The sequence below is a fragment of the Pteropus vampyrus genome, unplaced genomic scaffold (assembly GCF_000151845.1).
Source record: "Pteropus vampyrus isolate Shadow unplaced genomic scaffold, Pvam_2.0 Scaffold14, whole genome shotgun sequence".
Classification (NCBI taxonomy): domain Eukaryota; kingdom Metazoa; phylum Chordata; class Mammalia; order Chiroptera; family Pteropodidae; genus Pteropus; species Pteropus vampyrus.
Window position 1 is genome coordinate 590,728 of NW_011888795.1, and position 20,244 is coordinate 610,971.

At 35.5% G+C, this 20,244-nt stretch overlaps 1 protein-coding gene, 1 long non-coding RNA gene and 1 pseudogene across 3 annotated transcripts in view; 2 read left to right on the forward strand and 1 right to left on the reverse strand.

Moving 5' to 3' along the window:
• Positions 1-1,805: 1,805 nt before the first annotated feature.
• Positions 1,806-3,387, reverse strand: LOC111733607. The gene is made up of 2 exons (XR_002778049.1): positions 3,189-3,387; positions 1,806-2,065 (listed from the first exon to the last, which is right to left on the reverse strand). It is a non-coding gene; the product is annotated as an uncharacterized LOC111733607 (long non-coding RNA).
• A 51-nt stretch (positions 3,388-3,438) lies between these two features.
• Positions 3,439-20,244, forward strand: part of PPP1R2 (protein phosphatase 1 regulatory inhibitor subunit 2) — a 22,742-nt gene continuing 5,936 nt past the window's right edge. Inside the window, exons 1-4 of one of the 2 annotated variants that reach the window (XM_011381220.2) lie at positions 3,439-3,832; positions 14,054-14,161; positions 16,387-16,464; positions 17,018-17,115. In XM_011381220.2, the coding sequence (XP_011379522.1) occupies positions 3,711-3,832; positions 14,054-14,161; positions 16,387-16,464; positions 17,018-17,115 (406 nt within the window). In that variant the 5' untranslated portion in view covers positions 3,439-3,710. The remainder of the gene's footprint in view (positions 3,833-14,053; positions 14,162-16,386; positions 16,465-17,017; positions 17,116-20,244) is intronic. The other variant, XM_011381228.2, reaches the window with a different exon arrangement.
• On the forward strand, positions 18,117-18,232 carry LOC111734395 (annotated as a pseudogene).

Here is a 20,244-nt window from a genome sequence, read left to right on the forward strand (position 1 = left end):
AAAAGTGTCTCTTCTCCCCCCATATGTAGCACTGAATCAGGCAACTATTGATGAAGTTTTCCAAAAGAGAGCAGAAATAATTGTCAGATAATCCTTAAACATGTGTGTATTTTTAAATATATCATTTGCCTTGAGCTCAATAGCTGCCTTCAGAAACTGAAAGCAAAATGGAAGATTTTATCCACAATCTATCTCTTGGCAGTCAAACCGTGGACACACAGGAAATACAACAAATACAGCAAAATTCAGTACTTGAGCTATTTGGTCCAGATGACTTCCTACAAAAGCAGATCTCAGCCGAAGCATGGAAAAAGAGCTCTGTTTAGAGGCATTTGGAAATCTTTGGGCCACAGTGAGGAATAGTGTGGTTCAATTACACTATAATATAAGAAAAAGCTGGACTGACACTCACAGTCTTGTAGTCAAACTAATATTTCATTATGTTTTAAAATATTAAGAACGTTCCCTTCATCTGCATTCACTCTGAGTGGGGTTGGGAGTGGAAGAAATAATACAAGAGGCAAAAGTTTGACTTTTGATGAGGGAAATATTTTTTCAAGCTTCTTCAGAGAACTCTTTATCACCTCCTGTTCCAATGCTTTATAATAACTATAATTAAACATATTATGTCATACTGTGGCAGCCCTTTTCATTATAAGGTCTCAAAGCAAAGCAGTGCTTAATTAAGGGCCCAGTCACAGTTAGGTCCAGGGAGGTGACTGCTGGACACAAGCAAGAACAAAGCAAATCTGCCCAATAATTTAGAATATGAAGGTAAGTTTTATGTATCCCCTTGAAAACAGGATTACCACCGCTGACCTGAGCTCCTGCAGGGTAGGCAAGTGTTGGAACCTGTGGTAAAAAGGACTCAGGAAGGGAGGTGACCTTCCAGCTTCTCCTTCAATGAGAACCCTCTCTCTGCTCCAGGGGCCGGGCATGGCTGTCAGGGTATGATGTCAGATCTACTGGGCAGTGGGAAATCTGTGGCTAGGAACACAGGATGGGCCAGTAGAGAATGGTGCCAAGGTGTAGCTGTGGAGGCCTCTACCTGGGAAAATCTCTGGAAAACACATGCAGCTCAGACTTGCAAAGTTGTTGCTCTTCTGCCCTTCCTGCTCACCTCCCCCTCTATTATCTCCATTCAGTATTCATTCCTTTACCGAGGCCCTGTTGTATGCCAGGAATTCAGCTATAGGCTGGGGGCCAGACAATGAAAACAATCATTTTCAGGAACCCTGAAGTTGTTTCTGCGGAGCAAAGTTCTAAGGACAATGAACTGAGTGTTGCTCCCTGAGGCATAGAGGCTCTGTTAAGGGAGATGAGATATATGGGGCCCAGAGATAAGAAACTCGAGTAATATTACTGACATTGGAGTAGCGTAGAGACAGCCCTTCTCCCATCCACATTCTCTCTTCCCATCCTCTACACCAGTGGCCAGACACTGCTGGGAACCAGGTGTCAGCTCAATCTAGAGCTGTCTAAAGATAAAATGAGCTGCATTGTGGGGTGGTGAACTCTTGACCACCAGAGTTGTTGGAGGAGAGGCTGGATAGCTACTTGATGGAATTAATCAGATCTCTTCCATATCTAGTGGTTTGTGAATCCACAGGGAGCTGGTCTGCTGGAGGAGCCAGTTCTGGGTGGACTTTCCTGCTTTACTCTGGCCTGTCATAAGGATGATGACGAGGCCTGATCACGAAAAGGTAGTGGGGAAAAGCCTGGTGATGAGGAAGTTCGAGACTAGGGGTAGGAATGGAAAGGGAGGAGGTGTACAGGGCTGCCATAACAAAGTATCATAAACTGGATAGCTTTAAACAACAGAAATTTAATGTTTCACAGTTCTGGAGGCTAGAAGTCCAAAATGAATGTATCGACAGGGTTGGTTCTGAGAGTTCTAAAGGAGAATTTGTTTCATGTCTCTTCCAGCTTTGGGTAGCCCCCAAACATTTCTTGGCTTGTAGATGCATCACTTCAATCCTCTGTCATCACATGGCATCCTCCTCGTCTATCTTCACATGGCCATCTTCTGATAGGGACACTAGTCATATTTGATTAGGAGCCCATCCTACTCCAGTATGAACTTATATTAATTTAACTAATTAGATCTGCAATGGCCCTATTTCCAAATAAGGTTACATTCTGAGGTAATGGAAGTTAGAACTTCAACATAGCTCAATTTTAGGGGGACATAATTCGACCCGCAACAGGAAGCAATTTGCTTAATTTCTGAAACCTCCTTTTTTCCCACCTGTATAACTCCAGCATAGGCACTGCATGGAGAGAGGCTGGGTGGCTATAGGGGACACCACTACCTCTGCTGGCCCTAGATTAATTTAAAAAGGCCCTAGATTAATTTAAATACATCATAGTTCTGATATTGTTCCTAGGGCTTCACACTTCTGCCTTTCCCTGTGCTCCTTAGAAACACTTCTCATGACACCACAGCACTCCCAACCCCAATACCCACATATCCTGACACCCTAGAGCCTTGCGCTCTTTCCCTCTCTCTTATCAAAGTCCTCCCTGGGATCTTTTATTCACACCCAGACACAGACAGAATAACTTGGGGAATGTGTGTGAGGGTTTTTTTTTTTTTCTCCTTTGGGACTCTCAAAGACCTAGACAGCTCCCAAGGCTTCTGGCCTATTTCACCCAGTGTTGCACAGATGGTTACTTTAAATAAATTCCCAGGATGGCAGTAGGGGTGGGGAAAGATTATGAATCACAATTCTAGGTACTTCTGCCAGCAATACCTTCCATGGAATTACCAACACAGAGGGAGAATCTGATAAAATGCAGAAACATCAGACTAAAAGAAAAAAATCTCAAATTCTACGACCACGCGCTACGAATAGGCTGTGTGACAGTTGTGGTCAGGTCATTTCCCCTCTGTCCTTCAATTTCTCCAATGGTAAAAAGTTAGACTATTTCAATGCTGATATTCTATGATTTCATAAAAGCCAATCGTCTATGATGTTATAATAGATCTCTAAGGATCTATGCTGACATTCCATGATTTTATAATAGTTTAACTTTATGCAGGTTAAATGGAAGAAGAGACATATATAATTTCTCTGAAAGTCGGCTAATATCTTTGAGAAATGATGTCACTTTTGAGCCTCAGTTTTCTGATCTATATAATATAGAAATGACTATATGGACTTCATAAGGTGGGGAGGGCAGGGTACCTGGAGAGATGTACACCTTTGTACAGAAGAAAGCAGGAACGTCTCCGAAGTTTTTCTGCAACAGCTCCAGCGATCACGGCTCGGGATCCTGGGCAGGTGCGAGCCCACCAAGAGGACAAGAAGAGGGCGGGGCGAGGGCGGGGCGAGAAGGTTGGCATTGTTCTCGCCCCGCCCCACCCCCGCCCTAGATATCGCGAGAGGGTGGGCCCGCTTGGCTTCGGCGTCGGCGTCCTCCCGCGCTGCGGCGCTAGGCCGGCATCTCTCCCGCGGGCCGCTGATAAAGTGGTAGCAAAGGGCGCGCGAAGGGCCACCAGCCGTGCGGCGTCAGCTAGACGCCAGAGCGTCAGGGTCGTTGTGTCGTGACAACGACGCCAGTAGCGATCTCCGACACAGCAGGTGCGGCCGCTTAAGTCCCAAGCGGGCTCAGTGGCTGCCTGGCGAGTCTCTGCTCGCGCCCAGTTCTTTCCTTCCTGGACCCGACGCCAAGCAGCGACACTGAGCCGACCGCCGGAGCGGCGGGCAATGGCGGCCTCGACGGCCTCGCACCGGCCCATCAAGGGGATCCTGAAGAACAAGAGCTCAACGACTTCCTCTGTGGTGTCCCCGGCCGAACAGCCCGGTAGGAGTGTGGATGAAGAACTGAGGTGAGAGTCTCGAGGGACGGCCGCTCGTCGGCCGGCTCTGCCTGGGAAACTCCTCCTTCCCGGCCCCAGCGGCCTCGCCCTCCCCGCGCCGCGGTTACCGACTTAGACCCCGGACCTCAGGTGTGGGCCCGCAGGCAGGGTGGCTGCTTGGATGCGGATCCCGCGCCTCTCTGGTCTCCTTTCTCTAGCCAGGCTGAGGGGGTAGAGTGATTTTAAAGAAAGCAGGAACTATGACGTATTTATCATCATCATCTTCGTCTTCTTCTTTTTTTTTTTTTTGTGTAAACGCATATATAATATTTTTAAAACATACATCATGACTTTTGAATTTCCGGATATTGAGAACAGTGAAGAATCAAATTGAAGTTTCAAAGCTTCACTTGTTAAGCTTTTATTATTTCTTAACCTCGTAACTGAGGTAGCTAAAATTCTTGAATAATTATTTTCTTGGCTTGGGAACGCTAGTCTCAAGCTAATAAGAGATGCCTCTAAAATAGCGACAGTTTCTCCGTTTTTCTAATTGTTCTTCTTCCACAGTCATTCCTTTATATGTGAGCATTATCAAAAGCATCATGCCACACTTACTTTCTTAGGTCCAAGTTTCTTATCTCTGCACCTAAGAAGAACCAAAATTTTCTGAGTCTTTGATCAATATACTTAGTGGGAAAACTACTTATTGCTAATTATTTTTGCATCTGGAAGGAGAGTTTAAGTGCTTTCTGGACTTCGTTCTTGCGAAACATATCTAAGTTCAGAACAGATCAGAAAATAGCAACTGAAAATGATCCAGTGATAATTTAGTGGCTCTCATATAGTCACAGGTACTCATATAAAAAGATGTTGACCCATAGCATTGTGTGTAGTGGTAAATAATTGGAAACAACCCAAACTCCATTAATAAGACTGGTGAAATATTAATTGTGATACATTTGCGTAATGGAACAATGTACCAGCCTTTCAAAAAGAATGAGATGTTTATGTACAGAGACCGACATCTAAGGTGCAGTGCTCGATAAAAAAAGTTGTGATAACAATATATATGGTGTAAAATATGCCACTGGGTTAGCAGTGCTAGAGAGCGTGGAATAAGGTACTAAAAAAATAAGGACGCTACATTCTGGAAGTAAAGCTTAAGAAAGATTATCATTGAAATCTGTAAAGTTATAAAGCTAAAATGAGGGTGTTCAAGAAAACTTAGAATGTTGGAACTAGGGTGCACCTGTTGAAAGGATCACTTTAGCACTATAAAAGAAACTACTACTTGATGATGATGGTAAATTTATGGGGATATCTGTTACCGCGAAGAAAACATAAATAGGAACGCAGCTTAGAATCATGACCTTGGGATTGGAAAAGACCTTAGTTTGTCTAACAGCTACCCCTCCCACTCTTCTGGATGCTTGTCTCTTACATTCTCTAATTCAATTTTCCAACCTCTGTTTGGGATAAATCACTTCAAGTGGGGATGGAGAGATGGTCAATGGTTGTAGGTCATAGGATTAAGAAAACAGAATTTCCCAGAACATATGTATAGCAGGAAGACCAAGATAATTAAAACAAACAAACAAACAAACTATAGAAGGCTGTTAAGCAGCTTCAAGGTATTCAGCTGCAGGAGTACGGTTCTCATTGGCATTTTTGTTTTTTAGCTGCGCTTTAGTACAAGCTTTCTGTTGGGCTACCAAGTGGCTTATAATTTTCTTCTATCTTTCTCTGCTTCCTTAACTTTTGTTTATTCTCAACTTTGATCTGCCATAAACTCCTGTTGGCCCAACCCTGTACAGGGTTGGCCTCTCTGTAATTGACTGGGGTTTACCTCTAGGTTTTTCTGCCTTGAAAACCACTATGCCAGACTTACTCACCTAGATAGGTCTGCTCCTGTAGGAGCTCCTAGCAAGGCAGATTTCATTTAAAAGGAACCTTTTGCAAAGCGAGTGACTTTGACTGACTTGGCTTGTTAGAGGGTTATAGTCCCGCCTTTAAAGGGAATTACCAAGCCCTGATTCAAATAGTAAAGGGGGATGGCGTTTTTCATGATCAGTGTTATATGACTAAAGCAAAGAAACATTCTATTGGTAATACAGTTCACTCGAGCTGTACAGATCCACTTCTATGTGTTTTCTTTTTTCTCCCAATACTGTAAGTGTATTTTCTTTATGATTTTCTTAATCACATTTTCTTTTCTCCACTGTAAGAGTATGGTATATAATACATATAACATGCAAAATATGCGTTAATCAACTTTATGTTATCGGTAAGGCTTCCAGTCACAGTAAGCTATCAGTTAAATTTTAGGGGAATTAGTGCCCCAACCCAGCGTTGTTCAAGGGTCAGCTGTACAATATACATTATTATGTATTTGTATCACAGCTCATGCAAACAGTATTAGTGACTATGCATCTCTTTGAACAGAAATAGTATAGTTGAACACTTTTGAAACAAATTTTTTGTAATGTTTAATTACAAAATTACAACCAATATTCCTCCTTTCATATGAAAGGTCTGAAATAAATAGTTCATTCAGTTACAATGCACTTCGAATTCAAAAATTAATAAGTGAAATGTAATGATCTAACATTAAATGTTGGAATGGAGTATAAAGCAAAATAATCTAATATGAAAATGACCAGACATCTAAGTCAGTTCTGGTTATTCTTGGTAGCTGTGTTCTATATAGTCACCATAAACACAGAATTAGTGAATACTGAATCATCGCTTCTACGGGAAATACAGCGTTAGGTTTCTGCAAGCCTCTGGTTACATTTTCATCAACCAATCAATATATAACCTTTCGAATTGTTTGTTTTTAATATATATTGTTGATTCATTAACATTGAATACATGGCCAGGAACACTATCATTCATGCCTGAATGAAACTTATCTAACACACATTTTCTCCATAAAGCACATTACAGCCTTCTTGCATTTAGGAGCACTTCAGCACTACACTTGGGAGCCACTTTCAACAATAAATTCACCAACAAAAAGCACAAAAAAGCAAATAACATGGTACTAAACAGACTGCAAAAAGGACACTTATTTACTGTAGGAGAGCTGAAACAAGGTAAAGCATCTCTTGTTTAACCTCATCTGGGAACATGCATCAGGTAACTCAGTTTTCCCTGCTCTGCACATATCTTTAAGAGACTGAGAAAGCACCTTTGAGTATTGATTTTGTAGTTACAGATAAATTTTAGCAGGTAGTTTATTTGCAAATGCACAATCCGTGAATAATCATACCTTTTATTGGTACATTTATCATGTAAAATACAGTGGTAGTTTTCTTTTTTCTGTACATACCACTTCTTCCCCATACCATCACTTGTGAGTGGATGTTATGTAACATAACATTTTATTTAATAAAAAGAGATGTTACCAAGAGATTTTTTGTTTAAGGCCAGAAGTTGATTTGTCTTATTCCAGTGGTCTCTAAACTTTTTGATTGTTTACCTTTTTAGTAGGGAAAAATTCAAACGTGCTTCAAATATGTTTGTTTATTACATACACATACATGCACATATACTGCACATATCATTAAATCATATCTCAAGACTAAATATACACTTAAAGTAAGGTTTATATAATACCATATTTTTTTTCTTTTTGTGGTGACATTGGTTAATGAAATCCAATAAGTTTCAGCTGTACACTTTAACAGTAAGGCATATATATGTTTACACTGTGTGTTCACCTCCCATAGTTAGATTTCTTTCTGTCACCATGTATTTGACCCCCTTTACTCCATCTACCTCCCCCCACCCTCTGGTAACCATTAGTCCATTGTCTATGTTCATGAGACTGTTTGTCCTGTTCATTTGTTGCTTTTAGGTTTATATCCCACGTATAAGTGATATGTGATTTTCAACTTCTTCTGTCTGGCTTATTTCACTTAGCATGATTATCTTGAGGTCCATCCATGTTGTCTCTTCTTATGGCTGAGTAATATTCCATTGTATGTATGTACCACAGCTTCTTTATTCAATCTATCGTAGGATACTTCAGTTGCTTCCATATCCTGGCCACTGTGAATGATGCTGCTGTGAACATCAGTGTGCAAATATCTTTTCGGATATGAGTTTTCAAGTAAATACCCAGTAGAGGGATTGCTGGATCATATGGTAGAACCATTCTTAGTTTTTTGAGGAATCATCATACTGTTTTCCATAGTGGCTGTACCAATGTGCAGTCCCACCGGCAGTATATGAGGGTTCCTTTTTCTCCATATCCTCTCCATTTGTTATTACTTGTTCTGTTGATTATAGCTATTCTAACAAGTGTGAGGTAGTATCTCATTGTGGTTTTGATTTGCATTTCCTTAATAGCTAGCGATGTTGAGGTAATGCCATATTTCAAATAGTCTTTAGAATTTTTTTATATAGTTCTTGTCAAGCTATCTTTTATTTATTTTTTCATGTCTCTGTGCTGTTATTTTCTTATTCTCTTTATACTTTGTACTGTTGTCTTCAATGAGTGACTTCTTTAGGTACATTGGTCAAGTACCATTAAAACTGGATAGAATCTAAATCCACATAAATAGGCATAGATAAATCTCAGTACATTGCAACACACTGTTCAGATAGTTAGAACTGCACCGTTAACCTCCTATGATTGTGGAATTCTCATTCTTTCAGGATACCTTGAATATAGTGCATAACTAGTGAAAGTCTAACATAGCAGATCTAATGAGTAAGTATGCAGTTCATGAAAAGACACCATTGGTTCTAAGCTGATTTTATATGCCATCAAGAAAGGAAAAAAACCTGCCAATTATAGGATGCTGTCCATTTAAAGATATATTTTGTTTTCACAATATTAAAATGAGGAAAATATGCATTTGGAATTGTTGAAAATATGATATTAAATGTTTCTAAAGCTATCTTATGAGAAGTGTATAGGCTAATGATTAATCAGGGACCAGAATGTCTGGGTTCAGGTCCTGTCTGCTACTTACTAGTTCTGTGATTTCCAGTGAGTTATTCATTACATCCATGCCTAGTTTAACTATTAAATGAGTGAATAGATATAAAGTATTTAACCCAGTACCTCACCCTCAAATGTTAGTCTCATTCTAGGAAATCAATATAAAAATCTAATTTTTTCCACATCTCAGTGGGTTGTATTACACAGTATGCTTTGGAATCACTGTATTCAATTTGAATTCTATAGTAAGATAAAATAGGCAAATTCTGTTTGAAAAAATTGTGCTTGAATTAATTTCCTTTGATATAATTTTATATAAGCATGCTTCATGTTGTCTTTTTCTGCCTTTCAAGGGATATAGACTATAGTCAAAGGCCCACTGAGTAAAATTTTCCAAAGGCGACTTTTTGTTTGCTAATTGCTTTTATTGTTAAATCTTACTTTAATTGTTCAGTAATGGTGTCAAGCTTTAAAGTTTTGTACTTTGTCAACTTAAGTTGAATCTTCATTTAAAGAAAACCATTTCTTGAAATGTGCAATTAAAGTTTAACACCTTGAAGTAAAATCCAGCTTCCCTCTCCAAGACCAAATAAAACTATCAAATGAGCAAGTCACAAGTAACCAGGAGTATGAGTAGGTCTTTCAGTGGCATCATATGAGCTATCAAAGTGAAAGTGAGAAGCGGTGACTTTCTGGACCAGATTTAGGCTGCAGGAAAATCAGTCATTCAAGCTGGGGGAGTAGCGGGGGAGTGGGTACTGAAACCAGCAGGTTCTTTCACCCTCACAGCAGATCTGCGTATAAGTGGTGGTGCCTCCGTTTTTTTGTAAGTGAAGATAATGACTCAAAAAAGGTTGCAGGAACAGTTCCTGATAGTGCTGGGATTAAACTCGAGTTCTCTCCTTGGGTTTTGTTACTCTACAACTGAAATTCTACCAAAACTTTAGAGATGCTAGTTTCCACGTCCAGTGTACTCTGCTGGCAATTTCTTCTACTTCACTACTTTCCACCTAAGAATTCTAACATTTGTAGGATCCTGTTGTTTTATGCCCTTAATTTAAATTCATGTTTGTGCAAGATATTGTTACTCTCTTTGGATCTGAATAATTTTAAGGATTTCTTTTTTTCTTAATATTGTGCTGAAGTAGAGTGAAGCTTTAAATATATAAAACTTTAATTCTTTTTACAGTGGAGAGTAATTGGCAAACTGGGAAAAATTTGGGTTATGTATAATGTGGATTAAACCTCTTACAAATTTATAAGGTTTCCAATAGATAGGCAAAAGATACAATTTATACAAAGCAAGTAAAATAACAAGCATTCTTTCACATTATTTGTTAATACACAAAGAAACAAAAACCAGCTTTTAAATACCAATTTATACGTACTCAGGAGGAAAAACACACACCCAAAACAATAAGTTTTGGTAATTATGGGGGACATTACAAATAGTCCTCCCTTTTTTAAAAGCTATATGGCAACATGGAGTGAACTATAAAACTCTTGATAAATTTTAACCTAGGTATGCCTGTCCTAACAAATTATCCTAAAAACATCATTGAATACAATATGCACAAATACATTCCTTTTGGCTTTATTTTAAATAGGAAAACCTTGGATTCAATCTAAATATCTAACATTAGGTGAATAGTTTATTATTGAATATCATGCAGTTATCGAAAAGATAGAGTAGAAAATAAGCAGCTTATTATAAAACACATATACTGATATGAAACCTATCAGTATATATTTCTATATATAATGATAGCTTATGTATTTTTCATATGTGTTACACAGAATAGAAAGAATATGTAGAAATTAAAATTGTTTATGTGTTAGGGTGCCGGGGTTGCAATTTTTAAATTTTATCCTTAATTTTAAGAAAACGTCATTTCTGCTTGTATCCTACAATTCTTTTTCTCCTATCATTAGCTCGCAAAACAGATTTACAAAGTATTTGTTTCTCCCTCTCTGTTAAACTCCAAAGAACCTTCTTCATTCTTCTTTCCTAAGCAGTAATGATGATAAATTATCGTTTTTAATTCAATATTGTTAACATTATTTAGGAAATAACTTTTGAGATTAGGAAGCTTCCAACAAGGTCATTAAAATGTGTTTATTTTTTAAAAATTTATTATAATGTACTGCACATACAGAAAAGTACATTAAATGTCATTTTAAAGCTTAAATTATTATAAAGCAAACACCTCTGTAACCACCATCCTGGTCAAAAAAAAGAATGTTTCCATTACCTCAGAAATGCCTCCTGACTTTTATGGTAGTTTAAGTATATATCTCCTACACATTTTTAGTTTTGCCTGCTTTTGAACTTTATACAGAGATGTGCTAGTTTTCTTAGAAATAAGAAATAAGTCTTTTTTAGAAATAAGACTTTCTATTAATATAGGTTTTATGAAACTTTTACCTGTGCTTTTCTGTTTCTGACTTGGTCTTAACTCTGGCTCTCATAGGAGAGAACATTTAGTAAATGCGTCATGGGTTTCTCTTCTTTTATTAATTGAGTTGCTTTATTCACAAAATTAATCTACTTCTCTTAAAACTAGAATACGTTTCTTTCATTATCCTTCTAATCCAAAGCTTCTTGATCATTTCTGCTAATCTAAAATCTTTAGAAGTGTATTTCTTTTCACTGTGAGTTTCCTTATATAGAATATGACCATGAGCAGACGTAATCATTTGCTTTACAAATTTACAAAAATTTTTAGGTAATAGAACTATTTAGCAAAATAAAATGTCTGAAACTATAGATTTAGTCAAATAGAAAACGAATTACTTTTTAGAAAAACTCATTCTGCAGCAGATCTTAAATATTTCAAAATCATTTAAATTTTGAGTCTTGCAGGGGAAAGGTAGAACACATTTAGAACAAAAGCAATTTAAATATCTTTTTAGAATGCCTTATCTCAAACCATTTTCCACAATGCTAAGATTGGCCTGGTTTCAGGATTTTTAACCCAAAACTTTAGATTTTAAAAATCATAAAAACTCTTTATATTTGTATGGTGCTTTTATAATTTGGTTACACAAACACAATTTCAGTTGGTTCTCTCAATTATATATTGTAAGAAAAACTTATTAAAACTCTATTTTATTATAATTTCCATGAAGAGTAAATGTAGACCACGGAGGGATGTTTGTTTGACTTGTCTATAGTCACAGGACTAATGAAAGGGTAACTGAACCATAAACATTCATATCCCACTTAAATTTTTGTTGTTTTTTTCCTGCCACAAGACCAGCTGTTATTATGATAGACAGTCGGAAACTAGGCTTCTGAAGAAGTCCATATTGTAAAGCAAGGTCAGTTTTCCCAGTCTAGTTTGATCAAGTTTATTTATTTATTTATTTTTTAATACTAGCAACATTTAAATATGATTAGTTGAAAATTTAGTTGAGCCCCATGCTGAATGAATAAACAGCAGTTCTTTAAAGAAGAAATCTTGTTTCTGTGCTTAAGATTAATGACCCATATGTCTTAATTTTTAGCTTCTTTAAACTTTTAAGATTTCAACTTTCATGGTGAAGAAACATTAGGCAACTTCTGTTTGAGGGGGAAAGTGAGAGTTGTACTTTCAGTCACCTGTGGGGTATATGCCTGGGCCAGCCTTTGCCTCTTAATAAAACAGGTTTAAGTTGACTTGAAAGGAAGTTGTCTGACAGAGAGATCTTTTATGTCCTTTAAATGAGTAGATAAGGATTTGTAATTAAGGCATTTAATGATTGAGCACCTTAGTAGTTGTGCAAATATTTTGTTGAATGGATGTTAATGGATATTCATAAGGCACTTAGAAAGCATTTCTGTTTCTCTTAAGTAGATTATCCCATGTGATCTGAGTACAGTAGGTCCCCCCTTACCTGCAGTTTCACTTTCCACCATTTTAGTTACCTACAGTCCAACAAACACTATTAAACCAGAAATAAACAATTCATAAGTTTTAAATTGTTCAGCGTTCTGAGTAACATGGTGAGATCTCGATGTGAATCATCCCTTTGGTCCAAAGTATCCACACCGTATGCTACCTACCTGCCCATTAGTCACTTAATAGCCATTTGGTTATCAAATCAACTGGTGCTATCACATTGCTTTTTGTCCAAGTAACCCTTATGGTAGCCTAATGCTCTTTCATTCACCTCACTTCATCTCATCACATTGGCATATCATCCCACATCAGAAGGAGGGTGAGTACAATAAGATTTTTTTTTTTCCCCTTTTAATTCCCCCCCACCCCCACCCCACTTCCACCCCTGGATGTTGCCTTCTTCTTTTTTAAGAACTGGATCTCTGAAGGCAGGGCATCTCCCCACCAATGCAAGCTTGCGGTGCACACCCAGGGCCTGGCTCACCCGGGGCCTGGTGCACCCAGTGTATGGTCTGTGTGGGTCCACCTGGGGCACAAACCCAGGACCTTCTGTGTGTAAAGCAGACATACTCATCACTACACTATGGAGCCACCCCCACAATAAGATATTTTGAGAGACCATATTCACATAACTTTTATCACAGTATATTATAACTGCTATTTTATTATTATTGTCAATCTCTTACTGTGCCTAATTAATGAATTAAAATTTATCATAGGTATGTATGTATACAAAAAAAAAACAAAAACATAGTATATATAGGTTTCAGTATTATCCACAGTGTCAGGCATCCGCTGAGGGTCCTGGAACATATTCCCCATGGATAAACGGGGACTGTTGTGTAGCATTTATTAGCAAAATCTTTTCTAGATTAAAAAAAAAAAGCAGCTATAGTTTAATTTTTTTGCAGCCCAATGCTTTATTTAGTGGTATATGAATAACGAAGTTTCCCTATAGTTTTATGTTCTGATTCTTTTGATTGTTATGGATATCTTTGAAAAATTTAGGCCAAGGAAATATTCCTGTTATATTTATCAAACTTACTAATATATAGTAGATGAATCCTTAACTACTTTGATCAAACGATGTATAAATTTCAGTTTTTGCTGTTAATTCTATAGACCACATGAAAACTAAGCATGTCATAATGTGATAGTATTTTGAACGCCTGGTGAAGATTCTGAATAAATATGGTTTTAATATGTGGGCACTAAGTATTCTATATAAAATATTTACTGACATTTTATTGTAATTACTTATGGCTTATACCTTAAGTCAATTTCTCTTTCAAGCAGATGTGAAAATAGAAGTTAGTAGTCAAATGGAAATAGAAATGTGGGATTTGGATTTTTGTGGATTTTAGATGTGCACTTTTTTTTTTTTTTGCTGTATTAAGGAAAAATTCTTTTTAATTTTAGTAAAAAATCCCAGAAGTGGGATGAAATGAACATCCTGGCGACATATCACCCAGCAGACAAAGACTATGGTTTAATGAAAATAGATGAACCAAGCACTCCTTACCATAGGTAATGTTTTATAGACATCATTCCTTTTTTGACTTGTTTACGTTTTGCATTGATGTGAACTTCTGTATAACAGCTGATTCGAAGTTGTGTATGTTTTATATTTATTACTAGAGGAATAATTAATAACCCAACTGCATATTTTTGTGTAATAATATAAGTAGTATGTAACTCTAATTGTGGGATCCATTTTGTTCATTATAATTGTAGTAGTTAATGTTGATTTGTTGCACGTCAGTGGTCTCTAGCTGCTAATGATGCACAGAGGCTAGTGACTTTTGCCCTCCTTAAGATAATCTTTACAAAAGAAGTTGAAGATTGGACTCATTTGCTTCTTAACTAGAAATCAGGGTCTTACTCAGTCTCTGCAGAAAAGGATAACTTCACAGATGGTAACTTTTTTAACCCATTCAGAGACACAAATGGTCATTACTACTCTTGATATCCTTAATTTTGAACTTATATCATATTGTAGTTCAGATAATTACATTGTAATTGTTGGCAGTTTCAAGTCTTCCAGAATTTTTTACTGAATTTTAAAATAATAATGTGTGGCAGTGATGAGTATAAAGACAAAAATAATGTACCAATAAGCATTATGAGAAGATGGAGTTCTAAAAAAGTAGAAATACCTAATTCAGATCATGCCCTAACTTGTATTGAAAGAAATAAAGATTTCCAGAACTGAAATATTTTGTTATGAAAGTAAGACAACATAAATCCAGATGTTATTGTTAAAATAGAGTTAAGAAATTATGTGTTTTAAATCAATGGATGAAAATTTTGGGAGAAAAGTTGAGATAACTTGATAATAGTAAAAACAAGAATAAACATGAAAATTGTAGCATGAGTAGAAAGAAATAATGAAATAGGTACAGATACTGAAACCCCAATGTTAATAAACTTAAGGGAAGAAATAGACACATCATTTACAAAAAGTTCATATCCTTATTTTTCTCCTAATTATAGGCATGTACTTTAAAACATATCTTAAAACTTCTTTTGTACCAGAAGCCAGTCAGAGTTTCTTCCTTTTCAATAAACGTAGTAGATATCCCTTGCTTATCTGTGTTGGTTGGAGATAACTATCTTAAAAGTTAAGATCAAACATGATTTAAAAAAAAAAAAAAATAACTGTAGCCATTATGTTTCGACTTTATGTTTAAAATATAATAAATCAGAATGGTAGATATTTGATGCTACTTTGTTTCATTCTTTACCTTACCCATATTCTTCCTCTGAGAGTCCCTAAAGTTATTTGGTTCCTAAGTGATTGATGTATATGTACAGTAATATGTGCTCAGCTTTTATCAATTTACTGCTCAGTTTTACCAGTTTCTTTTATGCCTTTTTTAAGAGTTTTATTTAACAGAAAAAGATGCTTTTTATAGAAAGATCATGTTATACTATTTAGGAATTTCACATGCTAATATAAAAGTTATTGCTTTTTATACATACATAAACATATAATTCATCTGTAAATTTGTAGACTTTTCTACAGAAAAATTCTACAAATTGATAATTTTACCCTACTTGACTTAATTATATCCAGTAATGTAAATGTATTTATTTAAGCTTCCCTTGTAAAAAAGAGCATCATCTAAACTATAGCACTTATTTAACTTGTCTTTATTAACTAGGAAAGGTACAAACCAGCAATCTATATATATATGTAGCTGAATTCTACCTCATTGGTGCCTTGAGAATTAAAGATGCCCATTTTCGGAATTAAGTGGGGAGCAAATTTTTCATTAAAGAATAGATTAAGAAAGCTAAATAGCTTTTAAACTTTCTGAATTAGGTCTTTAGGATCTAATTTTGTTATTTTACCTAACCTCTTGTCTGCATAGATCATTCGTCTCTATCTTCAGGTTGAAGTAACAATATATATACTAAAATCAGGTGGTGCGGATGCATTATTTATTCCCTCCCACTGGATGGAGTAATTGAAATTTTTTTTTTTTTTTCAGATGATTCGAGTTTTCAATATTTATCTTCATAGTTGGAGTAGTGGTTTTTAAAATCATTTGAAGGCTTTTCTTGATTGGGACTATAGTTTTAAATATTTGCTTTGAATAGAAACTAAAATTAAACTTCAAAGATGACAACAGAGCTATAAATATTTTGATATTTTAACTTTTTAAACTAAGTCGATAGGATTGTATTTATTTTTCTGCTTGAAAAGTTATATATTTCAGGTATTAATTATAATCTGCTTGTCATCCTAGTATGGTAGGTGACGATGAGGATGGATTGAGTGATTCAGAAAACACTGAAGCCCTGACCCCAGATATATTAGCTAAGAAGTAAGTACTGATGGCAATAAAACATTTTTACTTCTGCTGTTTTTAATTTTGCAGAGCTAAACACATTTTACTTTAGTTGTACAAGTGTAAATAAAAAGCATGTGCTAAGTTTATCTGGATTTTCATAACAACTTATATAACCTTGTTTCTAGATTTAAAAAATCAAGATATTCAGGTAGCAGAAAGATTAGAGTACCAAGCCTAGTACACAGATTCCCTGTGTCAGTTCCCTGCGGATTTTTTGTTTGTTTTATTTTGTTTTTTAGTATCCTGCCTCCTAGATTTTAAAGATGGAAGTGAGAAAGGCAAAAATAAGTGAATTCCTAAACAAAAGCTCTATTCTTTTACTGTTTATCGATTTGTCACCCTCCACTTTTCTTGTTGTTTGTTGGTTTCTACACCAACGCCTGCTCACTTGCTTTTTATTTTCCTCATCAGGTTATAGCTAGTATATTAATGATCCGTAGATGTTTTTATGAGACTCAAAAGTTGAAAAGTCACTCAACTAATATAAGAATATCAGTGTTGATTTCTTTGTTAAATGATTGTTTAGATTAGCTGCTGCTAAAGGCTCGGAGCCAAAGTGTCAGGTTCATGAACAAGAAAGCAGTGAAGATGAGGACAGTGACCTCTCACCTGAAGAACAAGGTAGTTTATTTACCTTTTGCTTTCAGCTTATGCTAATAATTTTTGTTAAGTTCATTCATTATTTGGAAGATAGTTTTCCTTTTGGGGAAGTGGATGGTGGGTAATTTTAAAGTTCAGGTTCTATTTGTGTGGGTTTATTGTATAACAGCTTTCCCCCTACCACCCCAGCTTTGGGAAAATATTACTATCTTTAAAGTAATGATTAGTGTTCCTTCCTTTGTACTTTTTTAAGTGCCTATATAGAGTTAGATGCTCAGTAAATGTTTATTAAATTAATGCTTTTAGAGTCATTGAGTGTTTGGATGATTTTAAAGCAGGTAGAAGTAAAAGCTAATTTCCCAGTTGCTTGTGCTTCTTCTGTTTTAAGACATGGTAAAACTTAACAAATGAACCAAGATAGTCAGACATAGTGTGAAGATTCTTATTAGGTCCTATTGAACAACAACAAAAAAAACTAGTGTTAGTAACCTAAGAGCCCGTGCCCATCAATAGATGATTGGATGAAGAAGTTATATAGATACAATGGACTACTCGGCCATAAAAAAAATGAAATCTTAACCATTTGCAATGACATGGATGGACCTAGAGAGTATTATGCTAAGTGAAATAAGGCAGACAGAGAAAGACAAATACCATATGATTTCACTTAATATGTGGAATCTAAAGAACAAAATAAATGAACAAACAGAATGAAAACACACATAGATACAGAGAACAAACTGGTGATTGCTAGATGGGAGGGGAGTTGGGGGACTAAGTGAAAAAAGTAAAGGAATTAAGAAGCACAAATTGAGAGTTAGAGAATAGATGTGAAGTACAGCATAGGGAATATAGTCAATAATGTTGTAATAACTATGTATAGTGCCAGGTGGGTACTAGACAAATCAGGGGGATCACTCTGTAAATTATATAAATGTCTAATAATCTTAAATTTTAAAAATTGTTTTTAAATTAAAAAAAAAAGTTTCTCCCCTAAAAATAAAATCTAGATTGAAGAGAAAAAAAAAAAGTAGGAAAGGAGATAAAGACAACCTCTCAACAAGGATGGAAGAGGCTCTTGTAGCCTCTACAGCATATGCACAGTTAAGGCATTACTACCTACTTGTGGTTTCTGTTTTTACAAGTAACAGTGGTTATCTATGGAGGTAAAGAGAGAAGGAAGATGTTTCACCTTCTTGCTTTTTATACTTTTTTGAACCTTGCGAAGTATAATCTTAAGAATTAAAAATTATCTAGTTTATTTTCAGCTATTTTAAAAGGAAAAACAAAGCCTATGTGTAGGGGGGAAAAAAATGGAAGAAAAACACATACATCCTCACAGAAAAAGAGAAAGACTAGTAGTGTACTTGAAACCTTGAAATGTGGGGACTACCTATACTGTAAAGAAGTTCGTAAACTTTAGAACTAAGATTCCGAATATTTGCTAGTTAACTGTCAGAATCTTTGTCATATGTAGCTGCTAAGGTATAATTTGCTATTCCTTCCTGTAATCTTCAGAATATAGGTTATTCAACGTAACTATGATGGTCTGAGCCTAATTGTTGTATAAGAGAGAAATTTTACATGTAGCATAATCTCAAGTTGTATTCTCTCCTACCCTCAGCGACTTCTTGACTTATTTTCCCAAAGTATACCCTAAAAGGCTTTTGAGAAGGGTTTCAAATAGAAATTGTTTCTAGAGCTCGTTCCTTCATTTTTCTTTAAAAACATGATCTATTGAGAAAAAGGAATTTGTTATTAACCTATGCTAACTATAGTTTTCCATGTACTTCATTTTTTCCTTCTACAGGGACAGTTTTATTTTTATTCTGAATTAATTTTTTTTTCAGTTCTAGTTGACATTCAATATTATTTTATATTAGTTTCAGGTGTCCAACATAGTGGTTAGACATACACTGACAAATTTTCATTAAGGAAATTTTCCTCTGATTGTAGTTCCATGAATTAACCAGCAGGGGGAACCATTGAATAGTTACAATTTCACACATTCAGTTCTTGTAGAGTTACTGATGCCGATGTATAGATGTCTATTGCTTTTAAACAAATTATGTCTGAAAACCCTTATTTATTGATAGAAGTTCTTAGGAAAAATTATCTTGTAACTGATAGCATAACAGGCTTTTGGCTATGAGGTCAGACAGATATAAATTTGTACTCAGATATGTCACTTGTCTAATTTGCTTAATTTCTGAGCTTTGATTTCCTCATTTCTAAATTGAAAACTATAAAAATATTTAGTCCTTGGTGAATATTAAATTAGATAATTTAAAGCATTTAGCATTAAATGATTCTTGGCATATTGTAGGTGCTCAGTAAATATTAACTTAATAACTTAAAATAATTTGTATATTCTCCATTATATTATTTTGTAGACTAGTAAAAGAAAACATAAAAAGGATGATTTCCTTCTATAATCCACATGGTTAGTTGATGATTATTAGAGGTAGGCCTGAAACCTGAATGTTCTTATACTCTGCATTATTTTGCTTTGCCATACAAGGATTGTAAATAAAATGAATATAGAAATTCAGAGATGATTGAGACCACTCATATTAGCAATGAATACGTAGTGCGATTTTAAATTATATAATAAATTTTATTGCCAAACTAGAGTATATCTGTAACAAGTAAAACCAAGTTCAATATCTCTTAGAATTAAAAAGAAATAATTTTCTTAGACTACAGATATAATTCACAAAAGAGAAATATTGTAATATCAACACCTAGGAACAAGAAACTGCAAATTAAAATAGTGTCATGGTACCTTTCAGATCAATAAAGATTAAAAAGAATGACTATTTCTCTTTTGATGTGAATGTAGTAGAGAAATAGGTTATTCATATATAATTAGTAGGCATGAAAAATGGTTTGGCTTTTCTGGAGTGCATTATGGCAATATGTGAGCCAAAAATTTTTTAAAAAATGTATCTTTAGATCTAGCAATTCAGATTCCCAGGATTTATTCCAATGCTTTTAAACTCTTTTGACCAAGTCCCACTCACTATATGTATACATAAAATTACAAAAATAAAAGTTTCATAAAAGAGTACTCACCTTTGCTATATGTGATGTATTTCAGTTTATTCTGTTTTACTTCATTTTTAAAAACATGCTGGTTGTGACTCACTAAAG